Below are 9,058 nucleotides of genomic sequence, written 5' to 3' on the forward strand. Positions count from 1 at the left end.
CCCCATGGTTCCGACTGACTGGCGACGACGGGTGTTCGACACCATGCATGGCCTTTCACACCCGGGGGTGAGGGCGTCGGTGAAGCTGGTGGGGGCCAAGTTCGTCTGGCCAGGCCTAAGAAAGGACATTAGGCAATGGGCAGCCTCCTGTGTGGCGTGTCAGCGGGCCAAGATACACCGTCACACTAAGGCCCCCCTGGAGCCGTTTCTCATTCCGGAGAGGCGGTTTGACCATGTCCACGTGGACCTGGTGGGCCCACTTCCCCCGTCTCAGGGTTTCACTCACCTCCTCACTATGGTGGACAGGACCACCAGGTGGCCGGAGGTTGTTCCTCTGTCATCCACAATGGCTGCAGAAGTGGCTCGGGCGTTCATCTCTGCTTGGGTGACCCGCTTTGGCACCCCATTAGACCTGACTTCTGACCGGGGTTCTCAGTTCACCTCTGAGCTGTGGAATGCAGTGGCAGAGAGACTGGGTGTGAAACTCCACCGCACCACGGCATATAACCCGAAGGCCAACGGAATGTGTGAACGTTTCCATCGCTCCATGAAGGCTGCTCTCCGGGCCTCTCTCACAGACAGCAATTGGATCGACCGTCTGCCATGGGTGATGTTGGGCCTGCGTTCCGCCCCCAAAGAAGACCTGCAGGCCTCTTCGGCAGAGCTGGTTTTCGGTCAACCTCTGAGGGTCCCTGGGGAGTTCCTCCCGAGTTCCTCTACTCCTTGGTCCATTGCAGCTCACCAGTCCACCTTCCGGGATGCAGCGAGTGCTTTGGCCCCGGTTCCTACACATCACTGCCTTCCGCAGTCCTACATCCCAAAGGACCTGATGGCTGCCAGCTATGTGTTTATCCGTCATGAGGCTCACCGTTCTCCACTGCAGGCTCCCTACGACGGGCCTTTCCGTGTCCTTGAGGCGGGCCCGAAGAGTTTTGTCGTGGACAGGGGGGGGAAAAAGGAGCTGATTTCGGTCGACCGTCTTAAGCCTGCCCATGTGGTTCCAGACGAGCCTGTGGAACTGGCTCAAGCCCCACGTCGCGGCCGGCCACCTAAGTCTGCACCTGTCCCAGGCCCCCCGTCCGTCGGGACCCCTACTGGTCCCCGTCGACGACGGGGACGCCCTCCTGCCCCAACCCCTGCCCCTGCCGAGTTGCCTGTGACTGTGAAATATAGCCGTTATGGCCGCAGGGTCAGACCTCCTGAGAGAGACTATTGATACTGGGTGTAATGTTGTTTGGGGGGTTTGTACGGGGATAATGTAATGTTTTGCACGTGCTGTCAATTCTGAAGGTTCTGGGGGGGCCTGTGTGGTGAACACTAGATGGAGGCATCTCACCTCAGAATGGACACTGGTTGGGTGGTAAGGGGCGGAGCCTGAGAGGGTACATAGGAACACACCTGTACCTGTATGCGTTTGATTTTGTTTGGAAGTAAATCTCAGAGACTCCATACTCCTGTCTGTTCGTCTCATTTACACACTTCCACACACGCAAAGAAAAGCCCCATTCATATTTCCTGTAAAGGTTACTGGCTGTTAAAACAGTTCCAACACTTGAATGGGCACGAAACAATCTCCGGTGATTCATCATATTTTATGACAAAATTTGAACCATATGTCACAAACCATCCAACAATGTCACAAAATTACAGGACTCTTCTACTTTCTTCGATCCATGAAGTTCAGTGAACCTACACACCTTATGTATACATTTCTGAGTTCCTTTTCGTGGTTTCTAATGTAAGAAATCCTCCCTTGCAGGCTTTGTACCATGGGAAGTTCATCGACACTGGCTTCACGCTGCCGTTCTACAAGCGAATGCTGGACAAGAAACCTACGCTCAAAGACCTGGAGTCCATAGACCCCGAGTTCTATAACTCCATCATGTGGGTCAAGTAAGTACTGCAGGCTGGGTGTGTTATTGTTATTTTGTGCTTGAAAGAGTAGAAATTAGGGTTTTTTTCAGGCCTCGTTTCTTGCTTTTGTTTTTGTAACTGAAAGAAAGAACCGGACAAGAACTACCCAGGTGTGTGGACCGTTGTGAAATCAGTCAATTACAGAGATGCGATGAGATCACACGAGCTGCGACGAGATCACACGAGCTGCGACACCAGAACCGGTCGAAAACGTAGATTTGCCCCCTCTGCTTCTAGCAACCTTGCACGGACCACACCCATCGTAAGCTCAACTACACAGCTCAAAAGTTACGTGACTGCATCTTACACAGTCGTGATGCTGTTGAGGTGACAAAATCTGTCCACAGACCGATAAACAGATCCTCCTCTTTGGTAGTTCTTGCCACAGCAGGTTGTCTCCACGACCACACAGACTCACAAGGTGAAAACAAAACCAAAAAAATGGCAGACTATTTATTACAAATATAAAATTGACAGTAAAAATAGCTTGAAATGGAATCTTTCTGAAAATCAGTTTTTTAAGGATCAATAAACTTTGAAAACAGGTGAGGTTTAGCTTTTCATTCCGGGAGAAGTTAAACAGTCAGAGTAGCATTTAAAAGGTGTGTGTGTGTGTGTGTGTGTGTGTGTGTGTGTGTGTGTGTGTGTGTGTGTGTGTGTGTGTGTGTGTGTGTGTGTGTGTGTGTGTGTGTGTGTGTGTGTGTGTGTGTGTGTGTGTGTGTGTGTGTTCAGAGAGAACAATCTGGAGGAGTGCGGCGTGGAGCTGTACTTTGCACAGGACATGGAGATCCTCGGGAAGGTTTCCACCCACCAGCTGAAGGACGACGGCGAGAACGAGCTGGTCACCGAGGAGAACAAGGAGGAGTACATCAGGTGAGTTAACACGAGCAGCAAAAGCCTGAATGTCGACAAAAGGTATTTAGAGAACCCGATGTCAGCGGTGGAGACCCAAACATAAAGACCTGCCGCTGTTCCTTCTCCTCAGCCTGCTGACGGACTGGAGGTTCACCCGCGGCGTGGAGGAGCAGACCAAAGCCTTCCTGGACGGCTTCAACGAAGTGGTTCCTCTGGAGTGGCTCCGCTACTTTGACGAGAAGGAGCTGGAGGTGAGGAGCAACGAGGAGGGCTGAAGGGTGGGAGAAGCCAGTTGGGCAGCTTTGTTTCCTTGTTTTACTGGTTTCATTGGTCTTAAACACCTCTGAAAGACACGAAAGTCGGCCGAGTCGTTAAATGGTTAAATGTTAGCAAGGTGCACAAACTCAAAGCTGCTCTGAGACTAATTCAGAGTCATGTTTTCTTAAACAAACCATTTATCATAGCCAGACGCTGTAAAAACAGACATTTTCAGTTTTTCAACTTTCCGACGGTCCTTGAACGCATTGTGTGACCAACGCTTCAGTCAGGAAAAGCAACCAAAGGGAAGATTAAAATTTGTGATCTCAAAATAACTTCATTCTACATATGTCAGTTATAAGTCTGGGTTGTGGGTTAACAGTAATTTATACTAGCTGCACTGAACATCTGTTCCTGCCTATTTTTTGTCAGTCACGTCGGTTTAGTTTGTGGATTGTTATTCTTCCTGATTGATGAACAGTCCTTTGCCGCTGAGGCCTGTCCCAGCACAAACTGGGAATGAAATAATCCCGGAGTAGAGACGTAGAGTGTCAACACTGTCTTGTGCCTCGTTGTCCTCTGCCCACTGAGTCAGACAAACGTACTAAAGGACATGACTTTGGTCTGTTTCAGCTGATGCTGTGTGGGATGCAGGAGATCGACATGGCCGACTGGCAGAAGAACACCATCTATAGACATTACACCAAGAACAGCAAGCAGATCCACTGGTTCTGGCAGGTACGGACACAATGTGGCTACAGGGGCCCTTGATCTTAACACACACACACACTCACACACATACTGTCCAGTGAATGACAAAGTCGTGTTCCTGCAGGTGGTGAAAGAGATGGACAACGAGAAGAGAATCCGTCTGCTTCAGTTTGTAACGGGAACCTGTCGGCTGCCTGTCGGAGGCTTCACTGAGCTCATAGGTACATCGTTTTGTTTTTTGTATTTGTTGAGATTCTATTTTTGCATTGGATAGGTTTTTTCCCCCACAGCAGCAATTCCATCGTGGTGCCATACTCTGTTGCTCAGTTTCTCCTCTCTAACTGAAATTACGCCTCCAGTCCTTTCACTTTCTGGTTTTTTTTACAAATCGATGTTGAGCTGCCGTAAATAAAGTCCGTGTCAGTCACCTCCGGTAGATTTTTTACTTCACTGACTGTATCCCAGTCATGCCATTGTTGGCACTGAAAGCTTTTAATGTGAAAAATCGATATGATGCTTCATTGGTCAGAAAAACAGGAATAAATAGGTGTATGACACAAGTATTTTTGTTGAAAAGAGAAAGTCAGAGCAGCAAAGTGGTGAGTGTAAGATGTACTGATGCAATAAGAGCTGTGCAAATGTACATTATGTTGTAAGCAGTTGTATATGATCATTTACCCTATTTATATTTATGGTTAAATAAAGTCAAAGAAAAATCTTAAATTATGTGTTTTTGTGAGACCATTATGATGAAAAAGAAATTCAAGCTTTTATTTGATGAAATAACTTATTTAGTTCTTTCCCTGTGCAGGAAGTAACGGTCCCCAAAAGTTCTGCATAGACAAGGTGGGGAAGGAGACTTGGCTTCCAAGAAGCCACACATGGTAAGCTGCTGCCTCATCTGACGTGTCGCAAAATAATCTGAGCTCAAAGGTCCACTTTTAGCTTTTCAGAGGGATGTTCTTGAAGACAAAAGGAAGACTATGGCACTACTTCGCTTTTCAATGTGGCATCCGAGATCAGGTCTTGCTCCCATGGGTTTAGATCAGTCCACGTGACGAGGTGCGATCAAACGTAGGCCTCCATCATCTTCCTCCCACATGGGAGTTCCTCTCCTGATGAGATCAAAGCGAAGAGAGGAGGAAAACTCAGGCAGCTGAGACCCACTGTCTGAGTTACTACTGATGAACACCCAACATGATTGCAAAGCTTTTAAATTCCAAAATAACGGTAGTCTTTTATTGTGAAGAATTTACAGGAAAATGTGTTTATCAATTAGTGGAGCTTTGTTAGTCTACTAATTCTGCAGGGAGAAAGAGTAACGGCAAAAACAACGGGGACTTTTATTGTGAAAAGTTGAAAATGAAATGTGTTCATCCACCGTTTTTACAGCTTCTTCTTCGACCATAAATTATATCCGATCAGGCAGGTTGCATTCAAGTGTCAAGTGTGGACACAGCTGAGTTCTGATTTTGCTCATCAGCTCACTAAAGTCACATTGAAAAGACAATTGTAACCACAGCCTGACTGAAGACTCCAAAAAGCTAGCAACCTTTAATATTAGATAATTTTTACCAGATTAGATGGTCCCTCATTTCCTGTGAATCCCTCGTGTGTAGGTCATTTAAACCAGCGCTGGACTGGCAAACGCTGCCACTGACAATGAAAACTACCGGAGGTAATTTGAGGATTTCAAAATACAGAAACCCCTCTGTTGAAAAGAAATAGTGACCATTTCATGAAAATCTTGAGGATAATACCGTTAAACCCATGGTGATTAAAATACATTAATACATTACACTTGGGTGAAGTCTGATAATGACTAAGGTAATTTGGTGAGTAGGATTGTGAGCTTAGCGAGCATCAAATTCTCGACAGGGACATCTCTGCTAATGTCAAACCAACATACTGAACAACACAATCTTCTCGTCCTCACAGCTTCAACCGTCTGGACCTGCCGCCCTACAGGAGCCTGGAGCAGCTCCGAGAGAAACTTATGTTCGCCATCGAGGAGACGGAGGGATTCGGACAGGAGTGACGTTGGAAAAAGAGACACAGGCCGCTGAAAAGGAAAACCGTTCATTCGATGGAATAGTTATTTTGTTATTGATATTATTATTTTTTTGCATTTGTTAATCACAGGGCTGACAAATCATCCATCATCTACGGCCCTCTCACCTGGAGGGGATGATGTCTGTGAGCCGAGTCATGGGTTAAAGTCGCAGTGTGTGTGCTCTTGCCTGTGTACGTGTGTGTGATTGCTCACATTGATGCCGTTGTGTATATGCATAAAAATGGTGTGTCTGTCGATGTGGGTTTGACAGGAAGGCACATACAGAGAGTTATATTTGACTGGAGTACCCCCCCCCCCCAACACACAGACAACGACTTGTTCTAAAGCCATCGGTTGCTTTTTCTTGTTTTCAGAAATAAGCTTGATTGATTATTTATTTATTACAGCTTCCCACCACCTGGTGGCGGTAATGCGTCAGTCAGTTGTTTAACAAGCTGCAATAAGCTGAGTGAGAGTGTAAAACGGGCTGCTTCAAGCACTTTTAAAGCATTATAGAGTCAATATCCTCCTTTCATTTAAAGGCAGCAGTGTTACACCATTTAATGAATCATGGACATGACATAATTTAACCACTAGAGGGCAGCAGACTTTCAGTTTTGCACCTGTGGGCCGCAAGGGCCGCGGGACCGCATAGGTTATCAATCGAAGACACCAGAGATATCACTGTTATCCATGAGACGCGCTCAGTTACAATACAGCTTCCCACCACCTGGTGGCGGTAATGCGTCAGTCAGTTGTTTAACAAGCTGCAATAAGCAGAAGAAGACACTCAGCTAGCCGCTAGCCTGTAGCCAAAGTTATGGATAAGTTATTAAAAAGAAAAAATGAAGACGACAGTGGTGCCATACCCCCCAAAAGTCTAAATGTGTGCGCAAGTACAACCCTGACTTTCTTAAGTACGGCTTTGTGAACGGAGGCAACGAGGCAGAGCCGAGGGCTCAGTGTGTGGAATGTGAGCTAGTGCTATCAAACGAAGCTCTGAAGCCTTCAGAAATAAAGCGACACGTAGCGACGAAACATCCAACGCTCGTGGGAAAGTCTGTTGGGCTTCTTGTTGTGTATGCAGGTTTCCATACACATGATAATAAATGTCTTTGTGATCATCACATTCTATCATCTCATTTATTTAACAAGGGTTTTGCCTGTTCAACACCGGCATCCTCGATCCCCTCCCCTTCCGGTCCTACGGCTTGTTTGCGCAAATACGTTACAAAACATGTCCGTGTTTGGTATCCCAGCATGCCCAAAATCCTCATCTTTGCAAAGAAATCATCGGTTTTCTTTCATTTCTTATGGTTTCTCCACAAAAGGAGCCCACACACACTGTCCAAAGTCGCCATAACCGCTGCAAGTCGTATCTTGCAGCATTTCGACGGAAAAAGACACATTACAGACCCGACAACGTGCTAGCGGATGTTACCATGGAGCTACTGCCTTCAGAAAACGCTAGTACTTATAGTACAAACCTTATCCTCCTCTTCCATAAGCCGTCAACCAACGTTTGCGTAACTGAGCTATTCTCATACTCGTTCGTGCGCTCGGTCGCAGCCATTAAGCACAGCAAGTCCGCTACTCACACACCATGTCTTCCACCATATATACATAGTTTTTGCAATTTGCAAAAGCTAAAAATAAAAGGAAAATAATATAAAATCACAATATAAAGGGAGAAACACCTTTAGTGTGTCAGAATATCATTTGGTTACCATGTGTCCATTCGGGTCTCCAAATGTCCTTTTAGAGCTCCGCCTGGATCTCTTCATGGAAGAAACACTGTAGAATGGTCATACTTTGTCCAATCTTCTTCAAATTTGAGGCAGTTGTTCACTGATAGTGTAGTTACAGCCCTATACTGTCCTTTACCTGTACAGATACAGCCACCGGCAGTTATTTATGCTGAAAGATACTTTTTTATTTTATGCGGACAAAAATCTTAAATTTTCCTGACTCCAAAGGCCCACTGCTCTGTTTCTGTCTGACACTTTTGATGCATATAGTCAGAGTGGGCCCCGGGACACTTGGTCCTTGAACAGTTGGGCCCCGAGGTCAAAAAGGTTAAGAACCCCTGCACTAGAGGGCAGCAGTGTTACACCATTTAATGAATCATGAACATTACACGATTTAACCACGAGAGGGCAGCAGTGTTACACCATTTAATGGATCATGGACATTACATGATTTAACCACTAGAGGGCAGCAGTGTTACACCATTTAATGAATCATGAAAAATGTCATGATTTAACCACTAGAGGGCAACAGTGTTACACCATTTAATGAATCATGAAAGATTACATGATTTAACCACTGGAGGGCAGCAGTGTTACACCATTTAATGGATCATGGACATTACATGATTTAACCACTAGAGGGCAGCAGTGTTACACCATTTAATGAATCATGAAAAATGTCATGATTTAACCACTAGAGGGCAACAGTGTTACACCATTTAATGAATCATAAACATTACACTATTTAACCACTAGAGTGCAGCAGTGTTACACCATTTAATGATTCATGAACATTACATGATTTAACCACTAGAGGGCAGCAGTGTTACACCATTTAATGAATCATGGGCATTACATGATTTAACGACTAGAGGGCAGCAGTGTTACACCATTTAATGAATCATGAAAGATTACATGATTTAACCACTGGAGGGCAGCAGTGTTACACCATTTAATGAATCATCAACATTACATGATTTAACCACTAGAGGGCAGCAGTGTTACACCATTTAATGAATCATGAACATTACACGATTTAACCACTAGAGGGCAGCAGTGTTACACCATTTAATGATTCATGAACATTACACAATTTAACCACTAGAGGGCAGCAGTGTTACACCATTTAATGAATCATGAACATTACACGATTTAACCACTAGAGGGCAGCAGTGTTACACCATTTAATGAATCATGAAAGATTACACGATTTAACCACTGGAGGGCAGCAGTGTTACACCATTTAATGAATCATAAACATTACATGATTTAACCACTAGAGGGCAGCAGTGTTACACCATTTAATGAATCATGAACATTACATGATTTAACCACTAGAGGGCAGCAGTGTTACACCATTTAATGAATCATGAACATTACATGATTTAACCACTAGAGGGCAGCAGTGTTACACCATTTAATGAATCATGAACATTACATGATTTAACCACTAGAGGGCAGCAGTGTTACACCATTTAATGAATCATGAACATTACATGATTTAACCACTAGAGGGCAG

The 9,058-nt window shown here is 45.2% G+C and overlaps 1 protein-coding gene across 4 annotated transcripts in view; it reads left to right on the top strand.

Moving 5' to 3' along the window:
- LOC306786463 (NEDD4-like E3 ubiquitin-protein ligase WWP2) overlaps nt 1-6,880 on the top strand; it is a 71,207-nt gene extending 64,327 nt beyond the window's left edge. For all 4 annotated transcript variants that reach the window (XM_079297411.1, XM_079297412.1, XM_079297414.1 and 1 more), the window contains 7 exons: nt 1,760-1,893; nt 2,647-2,787; nt 2,900-3,020; nt 3,661-3,765; nt 3,863-3,959; nt 4,550-4,622; nt 5,677-6,880. In XM_079297411.1, the coding sequence (XP_079153537.1) occupies nt 1,760-1,893; nt 2,647-2,787; nt 2,900-3,020; nt 3,661-3,765; nt 3,863-3,959; nt 4,550-4,622; nt 5,677-5,776 (771 nt within the window). In that variant the 3' untranslated portion in view covers nt 5,777-6,880. The remainder of the gene's footprint in view (nt 1-1,759; nt 1,894-2,646; nt 2,788-2,899; nt 3,021-3,660; nt 3,766-3,862; nt 3,960-4,549; nt 4,623-5,676) is intronic.
- Nucleotides 6,881-9,058: the final 2,178 nt, after the last annotated feature.

This window comes from Melanostigma gelatinosum (assembly GCF_949748355.1).
Source record: "Melanostigma gelatinosum genome assembly, contig: SUPER_1_unloc_2, whole genome shotgun sequence".
NCBI classification, from domain to species: domain Eukaryota; kingdom Metazoa; phylum Chordata; class Actinopteri; order Perciformes; family Zoarcidae; genus Melanostigma; species Melanostigma gelatinosum.